Source organism: Ambystoma mexicanum, chromosome 2q, assembly GCF_040938575.1.
Source record: "Ambystoma mexicanum isolate Mex_15411 chromosome 2q, UKY_AmexF1_1, whole genome shotgun sequence".
Lineage (NCBI taxonomy): Eukaryota > Metazoa > Chordata > Amphibia > Caudata > Ambystomatidae > Ambystoma > Ambystoma mexicanum.
This window is the reverse complement of record NC_090924.1, coordinates 868,302,037-868,326,579: the sequence shown is the minus strand read 5'-3', so window position 1 is coordinate 868,326,579 and position 24,543 is coordinate 868,302,037. Positions and strand designations below refer to the sequence as shown.

Here is a 24,543-nt window from a genome sequence, read left to right as displayed (position 1 = left end):
TTAATAATCTTAATGGACACGTGTGCATAGGTTCAAAAGGGGCACACATTAAGAATTTTAGTACTAAATTTAGATCCCAAATCGGTACTTGAAATGGATGAGGAGGAAACACATTAGTGAGACCTTTTAAGAATTGTGTTATCAAAGGAATTTTGAAGTAGGAGCATTCTTCCTATGAGCGCTTGAAGATGGAAAGCGCCACAAGGTAACCTTTTATTTTTCCGATATTCAGACCTCTATATGCTAGGGTCAGAAGGAAAGATAGTACTTCCGGAATAGAACATAGAAAAGGATCGACATTCTTTTCCCTGCACCAGTTGCAAAACTTTTTCCAACGGCAACGGTACATAGACTTTGTTGCTGGTCTTCTTGCCGAAAGCAACACCTCCATAACATCATCTGGAAGGTTCCAATCCCTGTATCTCAGTCTTTCAGATACCAAGCATGAAGGTTGAGTGTTCTGACCTCTGGGTGGAGAACCTGACCTTCCATTTGAGAGAGAAGGTGCTCTCTCTAAGGAAGAAGTACTGGAGGACAGATGGACATATCTAGAAGGTCCGGATACCACATTCTCCTGGCCCAGTCCGGGGCAATTAGGATCATGCGGTTCCCAAAGCGTCTCAGCCTCCTGATGACCTAAGGAATGACGGGAATCGGAGGGAACGCGTACAATAGTGGGAAATTCCACTCCACCACGAATGCGTCCCCCAGGGCTCCTCTCGGGGGAAATTCCCTTGAGCAATACCCTTCGCATTTTCGGTTGGTACTGGTTGCAAATAGGTCTACCTGAGGGGTTCCCCAAAGGGCGAAGATCTCTTGAATGACTTCCTGAGCCAATTCCCATTCGTGGGACACCGTGCTCTGCCTGCTCAGAGCATCTGCCGTCATTCTCTTCCCCGGCTAGATGAATTGCCGTTAAAGAGATTCCCTCTTGAATCACCCAATACCAGAGCTGCATTGCCTCTCTGCACAGGGGTAGTGACCCCACACCTCCTCTTTTGTTTAGGTAGTGCATGGCCACTGTGTTGTCTGTCATTATCAGGACATTCTTTCCCCTGACAGATGGCAGGAAGGCCTTCAGCGCTAGTCTTATTGCCCTCAGCTCCAAAAGGTTGATATGTAGTTTGGACTCCGATGGAGACCAGCGACCGTTTATCGTCAAATCGTTGGCATGTGCTCCCCACCCCAGGAGTGAGGCGTCTGTCACTACTGTGACCTCCGGCCATGGTTGCCAAAAGGGTTCTCCCTTTAATATGTTCTCTGCACAGGTCCACCATAGAAGGTCTTGTCTGACCTTGTTCGGAATCTGAAGAAGATCTGTCATTTGACCCGAGAACTGGGACCACTGAGTCTTTAGGGCCCATTGAAGGGATCTCATCCTCAAGCGTGCCTCTGGCACCAGAAAAATGCAGGATGCCATGAGGCCGAGTAACCGTAGAAAGTCGTAAGCCTGGCGATTTTGGGCATTTTGGAATTTTGAAACCATCTGAAGAATGTCTTGAGCCCTCGTCTTGGGAGGCGAGTTCTTTCCCAAGGATGTGTCTAATACAGCTCCTATGTATTGAAGCTGTTGGGAAGGTGTCATTTGAGACTTCTTTAAGTTGAGGGAGAAGCCCAGTTTGTGGAGGAAGTGGCAGGTGACTTTCAGATGATCCAAAGCTTGCTCGGCAGAGCGCGCTCTGATCAGCCAGTCGTCCAGGTAGGGGTAGACATGAATCCCCCCTCTCCTGAGGTGCGCTGCCACCACTACCATTAACTTGGTGAAGACCCTCGGGGCGGAGGTCAACCCGAATGGCAGGACTCAAAACTGATAGTGTGAGTCGCCAACAACGAACCTCAGGTATTTTCTGTGCTTGTGATGAATCGGCACATGAAAATAAGCATCCTGGAGGTCCAATGACACCAACCAGTCCTGGAGTTGAAGGGCCTGGCGGATCTGAGCAAGAGTAACCATCTTGAACTTGTCCTTCCTGAGGAACTTGTTCAAGCTTCTTAAGTCCAAGATGGGTCTCAGTCCTCCGTCCTTTTTGGGGATCAAAAAATACGGGGAGTACCAACCCTTGTTCCTCTCCGCTGCAGGTACTGGTTCTATGGCACCTTTCTCCAGCAGGGTTAGAACTTTATGCTGTAGGAGCGGATTTGAAACCTTCAACGGGTGTCTCCCTGGTGGATTGCTTTGAGGTTGCTTTAGAAAAGGAAGGCAATAGCCTTGGGCTATTATTTCTAGAGCCCAAACATCTGAAGTAATGGCTCGCCATTCTTGCAGATGCTGCGACAGCCTGCCTCCTAAAGGTGTTTTGTGGTGCAAGTCCTCAAAGTGGTTTTGTGGCGGATGTTGCAGCAGCTGATGGCAAAGAGGCTGCAGCTGGTGCTGGTTTAGCACGTTTTCCTCGTCCACCACGAGTGGCTTTTCTTTGGCACCTTTGACTGGCCATTCCTCTCGTCTTCCCGTATGAGGTATAATAATGATAGGATCGTCCCCTCCATGATTGTCCTTGCGCACGAAAAGGCTGAGGTTGCCCAATAGCAGCTGCTAAAGATTTGGCCGCTGCTTTTGAGGTCTGCAACCTCTCAAGGCTCTCGTCAGCCTTGTTGCCAAAAAGTTGACCTGTCAAAAGGCATGTTCAGGAGGCAGTTCTGTACGTCCGGTGCAAAACCCGACTTCCATAACCACGCAAACCTGCACATTACCGTGCTAGTGCCCATGGACCTGCTTACACTATCCGAAGTGTCCAATCCGGATTGAAGGGATTCCTGCATGGCCTCCTTTCCATCTCTAACGATGGCTAGGAAACCTTCCCTTTCTTCCCCTTCTGGTATGTGCTCCGCCGCCATTGCGATGCACTCCCACAGAGTGTACGAAGATTTTGCCAAGGCACATGTGGAATTGGCAGATTTTAATGCCATGCTCCCGGCTGAAAATACCTTCCGTGCCCAACCATCCACACGCTTATCGTCCCTGTCTGGAGGGATAGATGGGTATGCAAGTTTGTTGGAAGCTGTGGCTGCCTGTATGACCAAACTCTCGGGAGTTGGATGTTTTGATAGCCGGGGTCGCTACTGGCTGGGTGGTATTTTGATGCTAGGGATTTATTCACCGGATTAATAGAATCCAGAGTTTCCCAATTCTTGGCCACCCTGTTTTGTAAGGCTACATGAAAAGGTAAAACTGGGTCTTCAGTGGGACCAAGGTCCATTATGTCTGTCAAATCGTCCTGGACGAATTGGGCTGTTGGTTTAGCCCATCCCAAGTAGTCTACCACCTTTGTCATTAATTGACGATAAGATTGACTGGCATGCTCTCCTCGATCTGGTCTACCAAAATCATTCTCAGGAGAGGTATCAATGCCATATTCCAACCCAAAAGGTACATCTTCCTCTTCGGATCTCTCCTGATCCTCAAAAATTGAGGTCAAGGATTTGAAAAACTCCTTCCTAGGGAGAGGCTTGAAAACCTTCTCTGGGAGAGGAGGAGGAGGAGGAGGTGTAATACTAGATTTTGAAGAAGATACATGTCTTGCAGTTTTCTCCTTCTCCTTTTCTAGCTGCCTTGGCTTGGTTGGAGCCTTTGGCGCCGAAGGTTTCGGCGTCGACGCCGATAAAGGCGTCGACGGCGTTGATGACATCGTGGTCGTCAACAGGGTCTGCTTCGAGGGCATCGAGGCGGCCTTCGACAGTTTCCCCTTCGAGGTGTAGAAGGTCTCGGACGGAGTCGGTGACTTAGAGCGGTCGACTCGACTCGAGCGTTTTTCGTTCGGCGTCCGGGAAGGTTCTCTATCCTTCCTTTTACGATCACCCGGGCTTGCGGGCGCGCGAGTCTCGGAGCGATGACGCTCCCGGCCGGCTTCCGAAGAAGGCGCGGACCGAGGCTTCGCTTTCTCAAACACCTCCATCATTTTGACCCTAAATGCTTCCCACTCTTCGGTAGACAAATGTTTTGTGGGGTATTTCATTTTCAGAGACTCGTCTGACGACGAGGTGGAGGGAGATCTATGGCATCGTTTCTTCAACTTTTTGACGAAGAGGACGAGCAATGAGAATCGCTTCAAGATCTGGATCTATGCCTTTCGCGTTGAGGAGATTTTTCCCCATGGGGTCTCGACTCAACGCTAGAGGCTTTCCGATCCTTTTGACCTACCTGTAGCTTTCCTCTCCTTTTTCGCAAGGCCTTTCCCGTCATCGCCTGACACTTCGAACAGGCCTCCATGTCATGGCCTTCCCCGAGACACCACAAACACTCGCGGTGCGGGTCCGTGATCGACATTTTTGAGCCGCACGGCTTGCATTTCTTAAAACCAGATCTCGGGGTCGTGGTCGGCGTCGATGACGAGGACATTATTTCTTCTCGTAATATTAAATTTACTGACAGAACTCGAGGCGCGCCGAATGTCCGAAGCAACCTACTGCGGAAAAACAGTACTGAGGCCAACGGGCGCCTTATACACCCGATGACGTCACCCTCGACGGAGACCCTCGAGGGACTATCGACTCGACATCGACGCATGGCGCCCTCTGCCGAAAAAATTTCCGAAGAGCAGCAAAGCTGGATGGAATACATCTAAGATGAGGAATATGTTGGAGGACACAATCCACTCGAAATGTGCACTGCTGAGTCCTATGATGTACCAGTTATGTGAGTGTAGTTTGCACTGCTGTGGTGAGGCCCTACATGTACCTCTTCAGTGTGGAGGTGCTTGCACTGCCCCATCCTTTGCAGTTCTTTCTCTATGCAAGTGGAACTTCTACTGTTGTGCCCCACAATTAACCTGCTCCAAGTGTAGTAATCTTGTATGGTTGACTCACATTGTTCCTGTTCTATGTGAGGAAAGCATGCTCTACTGAGATCCATGTTACTACTGAAGGCTGTTACACCTGTTTCATATGAGAGAAGCTTCTACTGCAGAGACACATTCCTGATCGATTCTCTGAGTGGGGATCTTATAACCTTGCTTTAGACCTTGCAGTGAGTTCCACCTGTTCTACAGGATTCAAGCTTGCATTGGTGTTGCTCTGATTCGCCTTTTATGTGTGTGTGGGGGATGCCTGCACAGTTTCAACTCAAGCTGCTCTGAGTGGGTGAAGAGTTAAAAAGCTTATACTGCTGTTGTAACCTTGCTTTAAATGCAAGGAAAACTCAAGAGTGTTAGTGCTCATCTGTTCCATTTGTGAGGATGTTTGTGCTACTGAACCATGTGATTTATCCGTTAATTGCGAGAGAAACCTGCTTTTCTGTCACAATACAGAAAGCTGCCGCATGATAATGATTTCCATACAGCTTAAACTCTTTGCACACAACGGCTGGATGTCAGATACTTTTTACTCTTTTGCGAAGGAGAAAGCTCAGTTTTACTCATTTGAAATCACATTTACTCTCAAAGTTTAAAAATAGGGAGTAAATGCCTCAAAATCTTATCTGGAGCACTGAGGTGTAGATTGGCGATTTCCCTCGAATGAATCCACACCTAAGAAATAAGAAGACACTCACCCTGAAACGCACAAAGAAGGATACCTATTCCTCAGTTAAAGCAGCAAATGCACATGACGACATACCAGATGAGCATATATTGTTCAGTAGAACATAAATGTTCTTTACATCCTTCTTTACTCCTGGGTTGCAGGCATACATACGAATGCCAAATGGTTGCAAATAACCCAATGGGAACTGCAGCAGACAATAAATACAATTGTGAAAGGCTTTAATGCCATAAGGAAAGAGCTAAGAGCAGTCAGGTTCATGACTCTCCAAAACAGGTATGTCCTTGACCTTATTACGGCCATGGAAGGTGGTGTGTGTGCAAAAAATTGGCCCTTCTTGCTGCACATACAACCTGCCCACATTACAGAAAAGGGGACCCTCGCAGAGGCAATAGCCACCTTGAAAGAATTGCACACAAAAACGGTGGAAGACATTATGAATGATGACTGCTTTACCCACCTGTTCTCATGGATACCCACCTGGTTGGCCAACACATTCCAAATACTAGTGGCCATACTGTTAGTAGTGCTACTAGCTTTCTGCGACTTGAGAATAACAATAAGCCAATCCAAAAAAGACTGCCAAAAAGGCACTGGGAATGAAAATGGTAACAAACTTGGATACTCCCATGCATAAGTATGCACAAATGGATGACTTCCCCGTTCCCAAACAATGCAGAGCCCTATTGCACCTGCTGGGTCAAAATTCACATAGCCCCAGGAGCCCCTCAAATGGGGAATGATGTTATAAGACCTGGAGTCCAGACGAACATGTAAGACGTGGCAGTAGCTTGAGTGGGTGAGCAAGATATGGATACCCAAACTGCCCTATCTGGGGGAGAGCAGAAGAATGAGTGTGGTCAAGGACTCGACCAGAGGGAGGAATGCTGGGAGTCAGATGAATACATCATTCATGGCTTCTGCCCCTCCCCCACACCAATACTGCAAAGGTGAGAGATGTTACTCAGACAGCCATTCCAGCCTTATCCCTCACAGGTACAGCAGAGCTTGGGGACAACGTGATCAGAAAATGGCAACAACATTCAATCTAATGTTGTTAACAGTAAAAGAGTATGCTATAGACACAAAGCAAACATGCACTCCACGTGAAGAACACGTACAATAGGTAATATATGCATTTAGACATGATGAATATTAACATAGGATCCACAGACATGAAGAACACCAACATGACCAATGTATAAGGTGGCTGCAACATGAATGCCACGCAAATACAGCTCACTAATATGGAAACAAAAGTGTAACTAGGCAGCCATCTTTCCAAAGATGGAATCCACAGAATGTTTTTGAATGAGCACATGCATCTAGGGCTTGAAAGAGCTCAAAAGGATGAATCCACAGAAATACATAATTGTGCAGCGCTTAGACAGTGGCGGGCCACTAATGCCAAGGTAAGAGTGAAATAAAGGAGGATTGGAACAACAGAACAAAGGCACAAGATAGCAATTCCCAAGATGCAAGCAGTAGACTCCCAGATTAATTAAAGTTTAATAAGAGCACAACCAGGCTTTGTTAGCCAGGTACAGTAAAGCAGTAAGCCAAAAGACTCTATGAAGAATATCTCAAGAGTGTCCTTAGCGGTAAAAGAAAACATAACACGCACAGTGATAAAAGCTGAAATCTCAATAAATAAAGAGAATCTATTCCAAACATGGTCCTATCACATGTGACCCATAATTGGAGAAAACTGACTATTCATTAAACGTGAACATAGATAAGACACCTGCAATACTCCCTAAACGCACACATAGACACAACGCACCACAAAAGGCCAAGTACAAAGGGATTGCACAGTCTCATGGCCTGAGAATGAGGGATGGTAACTTTTTAATGGGAGGAAAAGCAGTCCATGGGCCTCTCTCTCCCCCTCTACTCTGTCTGGCTCATATCTTGAAGACCTGTCAAATGTCCAAGGTTGGTTAGCAGGGAGCCAACCTATCAGAATCCTTAGTGTCAGGCCGCCCATCAAGTAGTATGCCAACCAACCACTTGTTGTGGAGATGATTTATTTGAACCTTTATCAATTTAGGGGTGGGTCCAGGTGGAGTCATCAGATACTTGTAACCCAATGAAATTTATATGTAGCCAAACCCACTAGCCTATCCCCATACAGCATATGTTTTGTAGGATGAGATCATGTTGTGACATCATTGATGACACATTTATACTACTTTAACAACTTTTCTAGATTAACATGTTGAGAGTGACGAGATTCAAATGCTTGTATGCTGTCCCAGCTTTGTTTTGATCATAATAAAGCTGGAGTTTGCAATGCAAGTTTGTCTACACTTTCATTGAGTCTGATTTGGACTGAATCAGAGTCCTATAGGTCTATTTGGGATTTTGAGGCCTCCTTAACACCATGCTCAGGGCTTTGCAAAATGCAGAATCTCTATTTAAGGGGGCCATATTGCTATGTGCAGTTCTCTCCTGCTACCCCGCTACTGGGAACCTTCATCAATAATCACCAAAATGTTAGCGATTTGGAAAGTCACTGTTAATGACTGAAGCGAGAAATGTGTATGTGTGTGATGTGGGACCGGCAGCTGGATTGCCCAGACAAACCATTCACAATAACACTTCACAGTGTACAATGAATTGGGCTGAGGACGAGTCATTAGCGATAATCAGAATAAAAAAATGTATCTCTTGATGTACTGTGCTATTACTTAAGGCACATCCAGAGCTTGTTTAGCCCCTGGAGAAAATAGCTATGCAATCCCCTCACTCTTAGGATGCCTGTCCTTCCTGCATTCAGTGAAACTGAACCACCATCACAGCACAGAAAGCTATCTCCGTAGCCTGAAGGGGCTTGCACTATCCTACCAACATAACTAATCAGCTGAATGGGAGACACCCTTCCCATTTCTAATCAGTAGCAATGCACAATGGCAACCTATGCTGCAGTCTATCTTTTGCCTATCTCAGCCAGTCTCTTGAAGTGTCATTGACAATTAATTGGGATCCTGATGCTTTCCCAATAATTACAGAAAACATTGTTTTTAACAAGCACAAATGGTTGCAAGCATGTATTTCAATGTAGTGTTGTGATTAGTCACACATTGTTGGAATTCATTAATGTGTTGTCCAACTACGGCCCTGCTTTACATTAGTTAACAGTTTCTGTACTTTAATGAAATTGACTAGTTTGTGACAGATTTAGTGTTGTAATTTCAGGTAACAGTTTACCATAGTGAATGTGTTATAAAAATTGTACCTAGCATGCGCTTCCCCCGGTAATTCTAGACAAGGACCAAAACATGCAACATTTCTTAAATACATCAGGAAAGAAGCCTGCAGCATTGGAAGCTGGCCTAGGAGAACAACTCTAGTGATTCATTCTTCATTGAAACCCTTCACTGTAACACTAAATCCAGAGTCAATGGCTGGTCATCAAATGTCACATCTTGTAATCCTACCGCCCAACCAAGCCAGGCCAGGCAATACTTGTTATCCAACATTAGACTTTCAAGGCATCTAGAGGGATTATGGCCTTGGTCTTCTTCAAATTCAATCCCCAACAAGCCCAAACAAAGGGGTCTCAATTGAAGTCGACATGGAAGAGGCTTAACTCAGAATCAGTAATTCATGGTCACAAGAAGCTTTTATATGTGTGATTCAGGATGATGGGCATACAACACATTCATAGTCCACACAATGTCAAAACAAAAATTACTAAACAGGTGACTTTGTTTTATGGCCTCTTTCATCAAGTGTCTCAAGGATCTATGGAAGAGCGATACAAAACCTGCATGCAGCCATTCGTATCATGATCTAAGCTTAAACAGATCAGGCAAGTGGCAAAAGAATTATTACTCATGAGTCACAAAGTTCTCTGCCCATGCATCACTTTTCATGTCTCTATGCAGAGTATGTGTGGAGTGAAGGCTCAGAACCATGAAAATTAATTTTTAAATACCAACACCGCTCAGAATAAAGCAACATAGAGGAAAGTTGAACAGTAGAAGAACATGCTACTTTCCGCTGGTAACGTTCTTTCGACTGGATGTTATTGCCACGTATTCCACATCTTTAGATATCTTTCCTTCCAGCGTCAACTGCTTCGGAAAAACATTTTCAACATAGGGTACTGTGTGTCGTTGTGGTCGACTCGATGTCCCCCGAGGGCCTCCATCTCGAAGATGACGTAATCAAACGTATAAATATCACACACTGAGCCCGTTATTCAGTTCAGTTTTTTCGCCTTCAACCCACAGGATAACCAGCATTAGCGTAACCAAGACAGTATTAGTCTTAGAAGGATGTGTAATTAGTGGACATTTGTGGGGTAGGAGGTGAGGGGCAATGAGGAATAAGTGGGAGGAACATCCAGTCAAAAGAACGTTACCAATGGTAAGTAACTTGTTCTTCAAATATATTGTATCCTCCCACGTATTCCACATCTCTAGATAGATTCCCAAAGCAGTATGAGACTTGAAGGATGGTGTAAGACCTTTTGAAAAAGAATACTAATTTTCACATTTTGTCACGAATAGAATGTAGAAACGCCCTTCCAAATCCAACCTCCTTGGCGGAAGCAGAGTTCAGGCAGTAGTGTTTTGTGAAGGTATGAATGGAAAACCAGGTGGCTGCCGCACAAATGTCATTAATCAGCACCCCCACTGTAAGGCAGAAGACGTAGCCATGCACCTTGTGGAGTGAGTTTACAGACCTTCTGGGGGATCCTTTACTGCAAATTTAGAACATTTTGTGATACACAGAATTATCCATCTGAATAACGTCTGTTTCGTTACTGCCAGACCCAATTTATGTTCTGTGTAACCCATAAAAAGTTAGTTCTTATGCCTGAAATTAGTCGTGATATGTAAAAGCTCAGTGCTCTTTTACGGTCTAGTCTGTGCAGTCTTTCTTCCTCTTTACTAGGGAGGCTGACAGACTGTTGATAAAACAATTTTCTGTGAGATGTGAAAGTCAGAAACTACTTCCGGATGAAAAGTGGTTTTAACTCTAAGGACAACTTTGTCGTTATAAAAAGTTGTAAATGGTGGCTTATATGATAAGCAGGGCTTTAAGTGGGCCGGGGCCTGCCGGGGCTGGGCCCCGGCAGGCTCCGAAATTTCGTTTTGAGGCGGGGCCCTGCCGGGGCCCACTAATCTCCCCTGGCAGCCCTGGCCACTACACGAAAAGGCATTTTTTTCTAAAGCCTGAAGCTCTCACTCGTGAGCGAGAGCTTCAGGCTTCAGAAAAAAATGCCTTTTAGCCATAATGGTGGCGCCGCACCTGCGAGGCATCCCTTTAATTAAGTGATGCACGTGGGCCGGCGCCACATTATGGAGAAAACATGAGGCCGCTGGAAGCAGAAGCCTTGCTTTCTAAATACTGAAGGTCCCGCGGATTCGCGGGAGTTTCAGTCTTTAGGAAAAAGGCCTCTGCTTCCAGTGGCCTCACCCTTTCAGCCTTCATGGTGACGCTGCCCCTCTCCAGCTGCCGAGGGGCAGCACCACCATTAAGACTGAATAGGCGAGGCACTGTCCCCTGGCAGGCAAGCCTATACAAAATAAATGCAGAGATCAGCAACCTCTCCCCGATTGGGGAGAGGGTGCTAACCTCTACAAAAGCCTGCCTGCAGGGGTGCCAGTAGCCCATTGAGCCAGGGCTCGTCAAGGGGGCATGGCCTAACGGGCCATGAAGACCCCCGTTGCTAGGCCACGCCCCCTCGATGAGCCCCGGCTCGATTTGTAGTGCCACTTAAGGCACTGATGATAAGGCTTGTAATTCGCTCACCCTGCGGACTGATGTTAAAGTTATTAAATAGATTGTCTTAAATGTCAAAAGCCTCAATGGACAGGAGTGAAGAGGCTCAAAGGGAGCACACATAAGGAATTTTAGAGCTAGAATTAAATCCCAAACTGGGATTAGACATGGGACTGGAGGGAACACATTTGTGAGTCTGATTAGAAATTGAATAATCAGCGACATCTTGGGGTGCGTTTAATGAATGTACGTTAATATCACGAAAACCAAAATCTCGAACTACAAAATCACGAACACAATAGGTTTGCAATTTTGTAATTCGAGACACATTTTTTCTATGCGGGGGACACCCCTGCAGACCAAAATACAGAATTAAGGGAGCGGTGGACACCCCCACTCTCATAATTCAGTATTTTGGAATACGATATTTTTTTAGTCCCAAAATGCTGGACTTTTGGGTGATGCAGGATTAGAAATAGAGTATTTTCATTTAATACTGTGTTTAATTACCTTTATGCTTAGATGTTTACAATTTTGCCCTAAGGTTTACTTAATCTGGCCCCTCACTTGCATCTGTGTGTTGTGGTTTCTCTTTTTTTACTTTTCCTTTCTCTCCTTCTTCTTCTCCCCTTTTATTTATTTTTAATTTTCGACTTTTTTTCCATTATGAATACGATGGTTGAGATAAGGTCACATCTGTTTTATAATATGTACGAAGAAATGACTGATCTACATTATCTGTTCATGTACCATTTAAAATAATATAAACAATTTGAAAAAACATTTAAAAAAGAAAGCGCTGCAAGTACCCCTTGATGGTTCCAATCTGGGGAACCGGATTAGTTAGATGCAATAGGAAAGACAACACCATAGGGGTATTGCACTGAAAAGGATCCACATTATTCTCTCTGCACAAGCTGCAGAACTTGTTCCAATGATAGCAATACAAAGATTTTGTTGCTGGTCTACTGGCCAAAAGCAAAATCTCCATTACATCTTCCAGGAGGTCCCACGCCTTATATCTCAAGCTCTCAGAAACTATGCATGAAGGCTGAGTTTCTTGACCTCTGAATGGAGAACCCAACCCTCCTCTCATGAGAGAAGGTCCTCTCTTTGTGGAAGACGCATTCAAGGGCAGATGGACATGTCCAGAAGGTTCTGGTACCATGTCCTCCTGGCCCAATTCCAAGCAATTAGGATCATGGATTTTCCAAACTTTCTCCACCTCCTGATCACTTGAGGAATGACGGGGACTGAAGGAAACGCATTTAGGAATGGAAACTCCCAGTCCAGTACGAACGCGTCCTCTAGAGCTCCTCTTGGGGGACATTCCCTGAAGCAAAACACCTTGCATTTCCGGTTGACACTGGTCGCAAACAGATCTACTGCAGGTGTTGCCCAAAGGGTGAAGATCTCTTGAAAGACTTCCTGAGCTCGTGGGAGACTGTGCTCTGCCTGCTCAGCGCCTGCTGTCGTGTTCTCCTCTCCAGCCAGGGGAACTGCCGATAGGGAGATTCCTTCTTGAACTGCCCAGAACCAAAGCTGCATTGCCTCTCTGCACAGTGATAGTTATCCTACACCTCCTCTATTGTTGAGGTAGTACATGGCCACTGTGTTGTGTGTCATTATCAGGACATTCATTTCCCATACAGAGGGCAGAAAGTCCTTCAGCACTACTCTGATTGCCCTCAGACCAATGGCCACGGACAGATTGTTGGCGTGGGCTCCCCACCCCACCCCGTGAGTGAGGCGTCTGTAACTAATGTTACCTCCGGCCATGGCTCCCAAAAGGGTTCTCCCTTTAAAATGTCTTTGCAGGCCCACCACAGGAGATCCGGTGCAACCCTTTTCTGAACCAGAAGCACAACTGACATCTTGCCCGAGAACTGAGACTTCTGGGTTCTGAATGCCTATTGAATGGATCTCATCCTCAGGCAAGCCTCTGTCACCAGGAAATGCAGGATGCCATAAGGCCGAGCAACCTCAAAAAGTCAGAGGCCAGAAGACACTGGGCACTCTGGAATTTGGTGAACAGCTGCAGAATGTGTGGCGAGACTTTTCCCGAGGCCGCATCCAGGACTGCTCCAATGAACTGTAGCCTTTGATGTTGTATCATGTGGGACGATACACTTCTTGAACCCGGTCTTCGGGGTTGAAGAAGCAGATGAAGAGGCCATTCTCGAAGCTATGTTGCAGTTTTGTGAGTAACCAAAACCGTGATGGCCATGGCTAACAGCGGTATTGCGCAGCTTCAGTATGAGGCCAATTTACATAAAATGGGTACAGCTGCTGTATAGCAGCCCACAACCTAGAGTCAGGATAGGAGCCCACATTTCGGGCCAATGGCAGTTGGAGAAAGGTACCAGATAGGGCTTCCCATGGTCTTGTATGCTGTTTATACTGGCTTTCGAATCGCTGGCAGTGTACCTTCGGAAGAAATATCACAAAGCAGGCATAGTTATACAGGGCAACGTTAATTTAATCTCTCTATATGCTGACAATATGCTTTTGTACTTACAGCACCCAGACTCCAATTTACAGTATATTTTGTATGTGTTCGAGCGGTACGCAGACCTATCAGGCATTACGATTAATGCACTGAAATCATGAAGCATACAAGGGAACTTCTCCTATTGCACTGCCTACACTATCGTTAAAGTGGGAGGTCAACTCATTTAGATACCTGGGAGTAGATATATTTCACGGCCAGAAGACAGAGTATTTACAGAACACACTAAAGGCAGTGGAAAAAGTAGAATGGTCCATGGCTTTCTGGGTCCGATTGTCGCTCTCACTGATGGGGAGAGCAGCATTATTAAAAATGGTAGTGCTCCCAAATCTACTTCATTTCTTTACTAATATTCCGTACAACATCCCTAAAGGCTACTTTACCAGGCTCGACTGCATATGCTGAGGATTCCTATGGCACGTCACAAGATGCAGAGTAGCACTAACTGTTACAAGAAGATGACACCATAGAAACACTTTATGATATTTCAGAGGGGGGGGGGGGACATGTGGTGTCTAGGATATATGAGTTACTAATGTCATGGAGTGGGGATATGCTGAGTCAGATCAGGTGCAGCTGGGAGGCAGAGTTGCAAGAGCAATTAACAGACGCAGTCTCGGGTATAGCATTAACCTACCATAAAAAGGTGTCTAGAAAAGCAGAGCTCCAATGAATACAGTTGTACATAACTCATAGGGAATACCTAACCCCGAAGAGGATTGCTAATTTCAGCAAGGCAACAGAACAAACCTGCCCGAAATTCGGACTGATTAATGCAGATTTGGTGCACATGTTCAAGGCTTGCTTGGAGATCCAACAATATTGGGAAGAAATAGCGCAGACCTTGGCCAGGGCTGGTATAGCGTTGGACACGAGTACCCCGGTAGCCTGTATGCTGGCCATTTTTGTGCGACTGAAAAAGGCGAGACATGTCAATAAGCTGAAGGACTTAGCATACATCCTGGCGAAACGAAGAATAGCAATGGGGTGGAAAAAACACAAGAGACATGAAGTGCACCTATGGTGGAGCGACCTCCAAAAATGGATGCTTGCAGAAACCTCAGTATGGCAGGAAGCAACCCGGGGGGGGGGGGCCAAGGCGAACCAAGTGTTGACCTCGACTCCTGGAAGCATATGGTACAGGAGTTGAGGGCCTTACCGTATAGCAATATTGGCACAGCAATAACCGTCCCGTACAATCAGTAGCGAATGTGAATGCATATATCTAGAGTCAATGTAAGATGTTAGCATGATGTCAGTGGATAGGGTGGGATGAGGGTGGGGGAGAATTGTGGGATGTGGAACATACAGACACAATTGACCGGACAATCTTATGCAATGTACATAAGAGTCTGTAAGTTATGCTGTTGTTTAAAAATCAATATAAAATTATCAAAAAATGATTTTTTTTTTAAATAAAAAAATGTGCCATATCCGAAGCGTAAGCTATTGCGGAAAAACGGAACTGAATAACGGGCGCAGTGCTTGCAATTTATACCTTCAATTACGTCAACCTTGAGATTGAGGCCCTCGAGGGACATCGAGTCAACCAAGATGATGCACAGCGCCCTCTGCTGAAAAATACATTCCGAAACAGCTGATGCTGGAAGAGGAAGATATCTAAAGATGAGGAATATGTGGGGGGACACAATCCATTCGAAATATACTTCAGATTGAATTATGGTCTGGTCAAAATAAAACTGATGAAACGCACAAAACAAGATGCAGAAGAGTTTTGAATATCTGGCTCTGATAGTGGTGAAAATAATTCTAGAAAACTGTTTTATGTGCACATAGGAGGAGGCATGTAAAGGGCTTAGTTCTTTTCTGGCATATATCATGGACAGAAGGCATAATGCTGAGATAGTTGATGATGTTATAAATAAAATTACAACCGTTCTGTCTGAGATCTATTTCACATTCAAAATGGTGGCCAATCGGATCAGAAACTGCATTAAAGGGTTACACATTAGTTCTTCTGATACAATTACAATATTGTAACTATATAAAGGCTTTATTTTAGCAAGTATTCATATTAAATATATATATTTCATACCAGTAAAGAGGAAATTAATGTAATCAACTAAAACAAAGAAGTCAATTATAGAAAACGTATACATACTCAGTCAGGCCAAGATTCTTCCATTTCTCAGATAGTTCATATTTTGGCTTCCCAGTGGGCTTGCCTTTTGCAGACGTTTGCTTTGCCTTCTCACGCTCCACTTTTTGTTGATATTCAATGGATCTCTCTGTTTTGCTAGGGTCTTCAGCATCAACTACATCCAGGTCCTCAATCTCTTCAGATAGCTTTAGTTCTTGATGGAATTTAAAGTCCTAATAAAAGGAATCCACATATACAGATCTACAAATTGGCAGTGTAAAAAGCACATAGAATACTGCACATTTAGATATTTAAAAAGATGAAATTATGCATACATATTACATAATAGCCAAGAACTAGGTTTATATAGTTTGTCATAATTAGAAATATGTTATCCACTATTTAGGAATCAAACACATGGTATCCACTGCTGTGGCCAGGTTCTCGAAGGACACCGGCAGAGGGATGCTCTGGATCATACAAAAGCTTGACACCACCTTAGGGATGAAGGAATAGTTTCTCCTACGCATCACCTCTATGAAGCCTCATAAAATGGTCCTTCATGGAAAGGACCTGCATCCCTGACACACTCTACGTGCTAGGGATGGCCAGGCCAAAAACCTTCTTCCAAGAAGGAAACTTCAGATCTTAGGAGTGCACGGCTTCAAATGATGTTAAATAACCGGCAGATGATAGTTATTGAGATGTACTTTCACCTATGTTTAATTGTGTATAGATCTATAGCTGCATGTATTTACTTAGAGACCACATCTCCATAGTCCCTTAATCAATATAGCCTTATCAAAGTCAGAAAGTATTCTTGTGCTTGTAAGATCTACAAGTTCGTTTATTTACATATAAACAATATGTTGAAAAGGAAAGAAATTGGGTTGCTCGAATTGCTAACAGAAACCAAAGTGAAACCTAAGTATTAGATAATTTCAGTGTCTTTCATTAATATAGATTTAAAAAATACATTGATATGGTTGTCTAAAAATAGATCTTCTGCTTAATATTTCTAATAAGTCTTGCTGATCATCCAAATACAGATTTGCTTTTCTTTGCCTTCATCTTTAAATGTAAATTAAATACCCTTATTTGCTTATCAATGTCTTCACCCCAGAGTGTCCTTGCTGTTTATCTTGATGCTTATGATTATTGCAGATATCCTTAATAACGTATCATTGTCCATATTTTCATTCACTTAGTTTGTTATATGTGACAATCATATCTTTGTACAGATATATTAGACATGAAGTCCAACCTCGAATATCATGTTGAGAAAATTGATAGGACTTCCATTGTTCTTAGAAACTTTCAATGTTCTTAGAATCTTTTTCCTAAAAACTAAGTGGTTGGGTTTAATATTTTGATTTTAAATTTTTGATGTGGTTTCACATCTTATTAATCTATATTAAATGCAACTTTAATTAGAGAGAAAATGAGGATGCAGAAACTGACCCAATACTTTCAACAACCTTTTGTCTTTCTGTTTGTATTTACCTTTAAAGATGAGGACAAAGAAAAGCAAATAAGGATATCCAATTAACCCTATTTTTTGGCAATCAACAAGTCTTTTTAGAAATATGAAGCAGAAGATCTATTTCTGAACAACCATTTAGAATATATAAGAAACACAAGGGTTGAATGCGTGGAAGGACTAAAACTAACAATTTCACCTCATTTACAGGCCGATTCATGGAATTCCTCACAAAAGTGTTGCACGCGGCTGGCGCACAGCGTGCCCGTGCGAATGTCTGCGCCAGCCGCGTGCGATAAAATCAATTTCCGTGCACAGCATATTCATGGATTTTCGCCTCCAAAAGCAGACGTGGCGCAGAGTGGCGCAGCGACCCTGCAGCAACGCCAGTTACGCCCCCAAGAACGCCCTCGCGCAAGGAAAAGCCATCAAGATCGCAAAACCATCGAAAAGGGCTGCGCCAACCCTGTACCAGTTTACCGGACTGGCAAACAGCAAACGCAAAGCAGGGAACGCGTATTACGGGTGTTTCGCGTGCGCAAGAAGTTTCACAGGCGATCTGGCCTGGGGGAGCGTGTGCGTGTATTTCAGGGGTGCGCGAGAAGTATTACACGCAAATGGCGTGGGTGCGTGTATTTCAGGGGTGCGCAAGAAGTTCCACACGCGAATGGCCTGGGCGCGTGTATTTCAGGGGTGCGCGAGAAGGTCCACACACGAATGGACTGGGCGCGTGTATTTCAGGGGTGCGCGAGAAGTTCCACACACGATTGGCCTGGGCGCGTGTATTTCAGGGGTGCGCGAGAAGTTCCACACGTGATTGGCCTGGGCGCGTGTATTTCAGAGGTGTGTGAGAAGTTGCACACGCGATTGGCCTGGGCGCATGTATTTCATGGGTGCGCGAGAAGTTCCACACGCGATTGGCCTGGGCGCGTGTATTTCAGAGGTGCGCGAGAAGTTCCACACACGATTGCCCTGGGCGCGTGTATTCCAGAGGTGCGCGAGAAGTTCCACACGCGATTGGCCTGGGCGCGTGTATTTCAGAGGTGCGCAAGAAGTTCCACACGCGATTGGCCTGGGCGCGTGTATCTCAGGGGTGTGCGAGAAGTCCCACACGCGATTTGCCTGAGCGCGTGTATCTCAGGGGTGCGCGAGAAGTTCCACACGCGATTGGCCTGGGCGCATGTATTTCCGAGGTGCGCGAGAAGTTCCACACGCGATTGGCCTGGGGGAGCGTGTGCGTGTACTTCAGAGGTGAGTGAGAAGTTCCACACGCGATTGGCCTGGGCGCGTGTATTTCAGGGGTGCGCGGGAAGTTTCACACGCGATTGGGCTGCGTGCGGGTATTTCAGAGGTGCGCGAGAAGTTCCACACGCGATTGGCCTGGGGGAGCGTGTGCGTGTATTTCAGAGGTGCGCGAGAAGTTCCACATGCGATTGGCATGGGGGAACGTGTGCGTGTATTCCAGGGGTGCGCAAGAAGTTCCACACGCGATTGGCCTGGGCACGTGTATTTCAGAGGTGCATGAGAAGATCCACACGCGATTGCCCTGGGCGCGTGTATTTCAGGGGTACGCAGGAAGTTTCACACGCGATTGGGCTGCGTGCGGGTATTTCAGGGGTGCGTGGGAAGTTTCACACGCGATTGGGCTGAGTGCGGGTATTTCAGGGGTGCGTGGGAAGTTTCACACGCGATTGGGCTGCGTGCGGGTATTTCAGGGGTGCGCGAGAAGTTCCACACGCGATTGGCCTGGGGGAGCGTGTGCGTGTATTTCAGAAGTGCGCGAGAAGTTCCACACGCGATTGGCCTGGGGGAGCGTGTGCGTGTATTCCAGGGGTGAGTGAGAAGTTTCACACGCGATTGGCCTGGGCGCGTGTATTCCAGGGGTGCGCGAGAAGTTCCACACGAGACTGGCCTGGGCGCGTGTATTTCAGGGGTGCGCGAGAAGTTCCACACGCGATTGGCCTGGGCGCGTGTATTTCAGAGGTGCGCGAGAAGTTCCACACGCGATTGCCCTGGGCGCGTGTATTTCAGGGGTGCATGGGAAGTTTCACATGCGATTGCCCTGGGCGCGTGTATTTCAGGGGTGCGCGGGAAGTTTCACACGCGATTGGGCTGGGTGCAGGTATTTCAGGGGTGCGCGAGAAGTTTCACATGCGATTGGGCTGCGTGCGGGTATATCAGGGGTGCGCGGGAAGTTTCACACGCGATTGGGCTGCGTGCGGGTATTTCAGGGGTGCGTGAGAAGTTCCACACGCGATTGGCCTGGGGGAGCGTGTGCGTGTATTTCAGAGGTGCACGAGAAGTTCCACATGCGATTGGCCTGGGGGAGCGTGTGCGTGTATTCCAGGGGTGCGCGAGAAGTTCCACACGCGATTGGCCTGGGCGCCTGTATTTCAGAGGTGCGCGAGAAGTTCCACACGCGATTGCCCTGGGCGCGTGTATTTCAGGGGTGCGCGGGAAGTTTCACACGCGATTGCCCTGGGCGCGTGTATTTCAGGGGTGCACGGGAAGTTTCACACGCGATTGGGCTGCGTGCGGGTATTTCAGGGGTGTGCAGGAAGTTTCACACGCGATTGGCCTGGGGGAGCGTGTGCGTGTATTTCAGAGGTGCGCGAGAAGTTCCACATGCGATTGGCATGGGGGAACGTGTGCGTGTATTCCAGGGGTGCGCGAGAAGTTCCACACGCGATTGGCCTGGGCACGTGTATTTCAGAGGTGCATGAGAAGATCCACACGCGATTGCCCTGGGCGCGTGTATTTCAGGGGTACGCAGGAAGTTTCACACGCGATTGGGCTGCGTGTGGGTATTTCAGGGGTGCGTGGGAAGTTTCACACGCGATTGGGCTGAGTGCGGGTATTTCAGGGGTGCGTGGGAAGTTTCACACGCGATTGGGCTGCGTGCGGGTATTTCAGGGGTGCGCGAGAAGTTCCACACGCGATTGGCCTGGGGGAGCGTGTGCGTGTATTTCAGAAGTGCGCGAGAAGTTCCACACGCGATTGGCCTGGGGGAGCGTGTGCGTGTATTCCAGGGGTGAGTGAGAAGTTTCACACGCGATTGGCCTGGGCGCGTGTATTCCAGGGGTGCGCGAGAAGTTCCACACGAGACTGGCCTGGGCGCGTGTATTTCAGGGGTGCGCGAGAAGTTCCACACGCGATTGGCCTGGGCGCGTGTATTTCAGAGGTGCGCGAGAAGTTCCACACGCGATTGCCCTGGGCGCGTGTATTTCAGGGGTGCATGGGAAGTTTCACATGCGATTGCCCTGGGCGCGTGTATTTCAGGGGTGCGCGGGAAGTTTCACACGCGATTGGGCTGGGTGCAGGTATTTCAGGGGTGCGCGAGAAGTTTCACATGCGATTGGGCTGCGTGCGGGTATATCAGGGGTGCGCGGGAAGTTTCACACGCGATTGGGCTGCGTGCGGGTATTTCAGGGGTGCGTGAGAAGTTCCACACGCGATTGGCCTGGGGGAGCGTGTGCGTGTATTTCAGAGGTGCACGAGAAGTTCCACATGCGATTGGCCTGGGGGAGCGTGTGCGTGTATTCCAGGGGTGCGCGAGAAGTTCCACACGCGATTGGCCTGGGCGCGTGTATTTCAGAGGTGCGCGAGAAGTTCCACACGCGATTGCCCTGGGCGCGTGTATTTCAGGGGTGCACGGGAAGTTTCACACGCGATTGCCCTGGGCGCGTGTATTTCAGGGGTGCACGGGAAGTTTCACACGCGATTGGGCTGCGTGCGGGTATTTCAGGGGTGTGCAGGAAGTTTCACACGCGATTGGGCTGCGTGCGGGTATTTCAGGGGTGCGCGGGAAGTTTCACACGCGATTGGGCTGCGTGCGGGTATTTCAGGGTGCGCGAGAAGTTCCACACGCGATTGGCCTGGGGGAGCGTGTGCGTGTATTTCAGAGGTGCGCGAGTAAGTTCCACACGCGATTGGCCTGGGGGAGCGTGTGCATGTATTCCAGGGGTGCGCGGAAAGTTTTACACGCGATTTCAGCAGGGTACGTGTATTTCAGGGGTCCCGGGGAGTCCTACATGTGATTTGGCAGTGTGGGTCCTCCCAGGTGTTCCCTGTACACCCTCCACGGCCCCTGCAGGCAGCCCACACCACAGGGGACTACCCTGCATCCCTGGTCATGTCCCGCAGGCAGCCCACCCAACATGGGCATGCCCCCCAGCAAAGGCACATGTCTCCTTGCACTAATGATCACCAACTCATGTCCCCTTGCACCCCCACCCCCAGAATTGCAGGGAACCTGCCAGCAGGCCCCCACTCATGTCCCACTCATGTCCCCTTGCACCCCCACCCCCAGCATTGCGGGGCACCTGCCAGCAGGCCCCCACTCATGTCCCACTCATGTCCCCACCACCCCCACCCCCCAGCAGTGCAGGGGCACCCTCCACCACGCCCCCACCCATGTCTCCCACCACCCCCACCCCCCAGCAGTGCAGGGGCACCCTCCACCAGGCCCCCACCCATGTCTCCCACCACCCCCACCCCCCAGCACTGTGGGGCACCTGCCAGCAGGGCCCCACCCATGTCCAACTCATGTTCCCCACCATCCCTACCCCCCAGCAGTGCAGGGGCACCCCTCCACCAGGCCCCCACCCATGTCTCCCACCACCCCCACCCCCCAGCACTGTGGGGCACCTGCCAGCAGGGCCCCACCCATGTCCAACTCATGTTCCCCACCATCCCCACCCCCCAGCAGTGCAGGGGCACCCCTCCACCAGGCCCCCACCCATGTCTCCCACCACCCCCACCCCCCAGCAGTGCAGGGGCACCCTCCACCAGGCCCCCACCCATGCCTCCCACCACCCCCACCCCCCAGCACTGTGGGGCACCTGCCAGCAGGCTCCAACTCATGTTCCCCAGCCAACATGTCATCACAATCTAGATCCCTGGTCCCTATGGTCAGCCTCCAAATGCAAAACACCCACCCGAGTATTGCATCCACCCACTCAGAAATGGCAATTACATGACAGAACACCAATTGCAAGTTTCGAAACAAACACATGTCCCTCACATACACCCAATGGGTGTCAGTGAATCTCAAAACCCATATCATGATATGCATGAAACCAATGAGATGATACTACACATTGAAGTTCGATAAAAAAATATGTATTAAAGGAAACATAAATAGATTCAAAAATAAAGAAACAGAAATGGGAATGTACAAAAAAGAAAAGAAGCATGTCCGTGAAAAAAAGCAAATCCAAAAATCATAATCCAAAGTAATGGTGTCCAAAGTCACTGTCCACAAAAGCAAATCCAATGGGAAATAATAATAGAAAGCCATTGCTCCGTGGGTAAGTTGTGAAAAAAAAATTAAATCCAACAGTGAACTATGCACAGACGAACAAGCCAGGGTCCATTATCCCAACAAAAGAAATGAAACCTATCTAACAACACTAACTAATAAAATAAACTATATACAAAAATGTGGCCAATGTCCAAAAGGTCCAAAATAAATAAAATAAACAAAGGAAACCTGACAGTACCTACATAACTATGTACAAGGGCAGCAGGCTAGTCTGACGGCTCACTTTTGGATGTCCCGGCCCAGGGCATCATCGAACTCCTGCTCAATGTCCCGGAGGTGGTCCTCCTCCATGGCCCTGAGGGTCCACAGGGCCGTCGACGTGTCCACCTCCAAACCCCTGCGGATTGCCTCGAAGCACTCGGCCCGCCTCAGGGCCCTCCGCATGGAGTTCTCCACCCTGACCATTGTGAGCCGTGCCTCTTCCGCCTGCTGCCGCTCCGCATCTATGGCGTGGCCCAACCGCTGCCACACGGAAGACACTCTCTGTCCTGGGTCCTCCTGCCCTCCGGTCGATGCCTGCCCCTCCGATGTTGAAGGCCCCGAGCCTTCATGGCTCCCACCACGTTGCTGCTGCTGCTGTGCCTCTGCCCGTGCACTGCCTCCTGCTGCCTGCACATCCTCCGCCGGCTGGGGTGCAGTCGTTGATGTGGCCACCCCTGCTGGACGTCCGACTCTCGACTGTGGCAAGGATGCCTCCTCCACCAGCCTGACCGCACCGTCAGAGGCAGCTCCACAGGGCACCCAGGTGACTGATGGGTGGGAAGATGGCACGGTGGACGACTGGCGCGTAGGGGGTTCAGTTGAGGAGGGGGTCGTAGCAAGCCCCATCAAACGGAGGAATCCGGCCTGGGTGACCTGTCCCAGCAGGCCGACGTGGTCAACGAGCCATTCAAGATGACGTGCAATCTCCTCATGAAAAGACTGCAGGTCACCTCGCATGGCCCGTTGAAGCAACGCCACACCAGTCAGGACAGGCTCAACCCGGACCCGGATAGCCACGTCCGCAGGCAGAGGAAGGCCAGTTGTCGTTTGCTCATCCCCTGCCTGAAAACGGGTCTGGACGTAGGCATCCCTGCTGGTGCAAGATGATGCAGGGACAGGATCAGGGACAGGATTGCACACAGGCACCTCCGCGGCGGCCTGTGCTGCCTCCTGTCCCTGGTCCTGCACTGCACCACTAGCACCAGTGGGATCCCCACCTCCAGACCCCGTCTCTGATGCTTGCACGGCCTCCTCCTCCACCAAACCCCCCACCAACCTGGATGGCTCCGTGCCATCTTCCCCCGTTGGGCCCTGTGGGGTCCCAGCTGCCCCTTCTGCTGCCGAGGAGTCCAGCTCCAACCTCCACCTCTTGGACCTCCCCCCGGCAGCTGCGGCCTGGGACGCGGCACCAGACTCCTCACCCCCAGACGAGATGGCAACATGGGAGGGGAGCCGGGCCTTGCGTCTCCGGCTGGCGGTGGGATCCCCGCCGCTGTGCTCCACAGCACCTTCTCCGCCCTCTTCATCAGTTGACGCTGCAGACAGGGAGAAATAAAACACAGGCATCAGGGCACTGTACAATGGACACATACACACATGACAGTTGTACATGAGTGGCATTGGCAAACCTCAGACATGCCACACAATCCCCAACACACATGTCATTTCAACTCGCACACATGAGCCATACCACAGCCATATCGCAACTGCCAGCACCATCCATACCCATACAACAGCATGAGCAGGCAAAGCTGAGCCAGACATCACATGCAACACAGGAAGTGCACCACACATGTACACACACCACCACACTTGCATGCATGTGTACACCTCTGCCAAGTGTCGCAGTGTTCAGATGGGCATCCATGTCACATCTGCCAATCAGGCTTCCACATCCCGCTGTCACATGCATCCATGTTGCATCACTGTTGCACCCT

At 48.3% G+C, this 24,543-nt stretch overlaps 1 protein-coding gene across 1 annotated transcript in view; it reads right to left on the bottom strand.

Annotated features, from left to right (window-relative positions):
* Positions 1–24,543, bottom strand: part of ODAD2 (outer dynein arm docking complex subunit 2) — a 1,183,909-nt gene that overhangs the window by 770,286 nt on the left and 389,080 nt on the right. Inside the window, exon 8 of the mRNA XM_069648108.1 lies at positions 15,843–16,054. Coding sequence (XP_069504209.1) covers positions 15,843–16,054 — 212 coding nt within the window. The remainder of the gene's footprint in view (positions 1–15,842; positions 16,055–24,543) is intronic.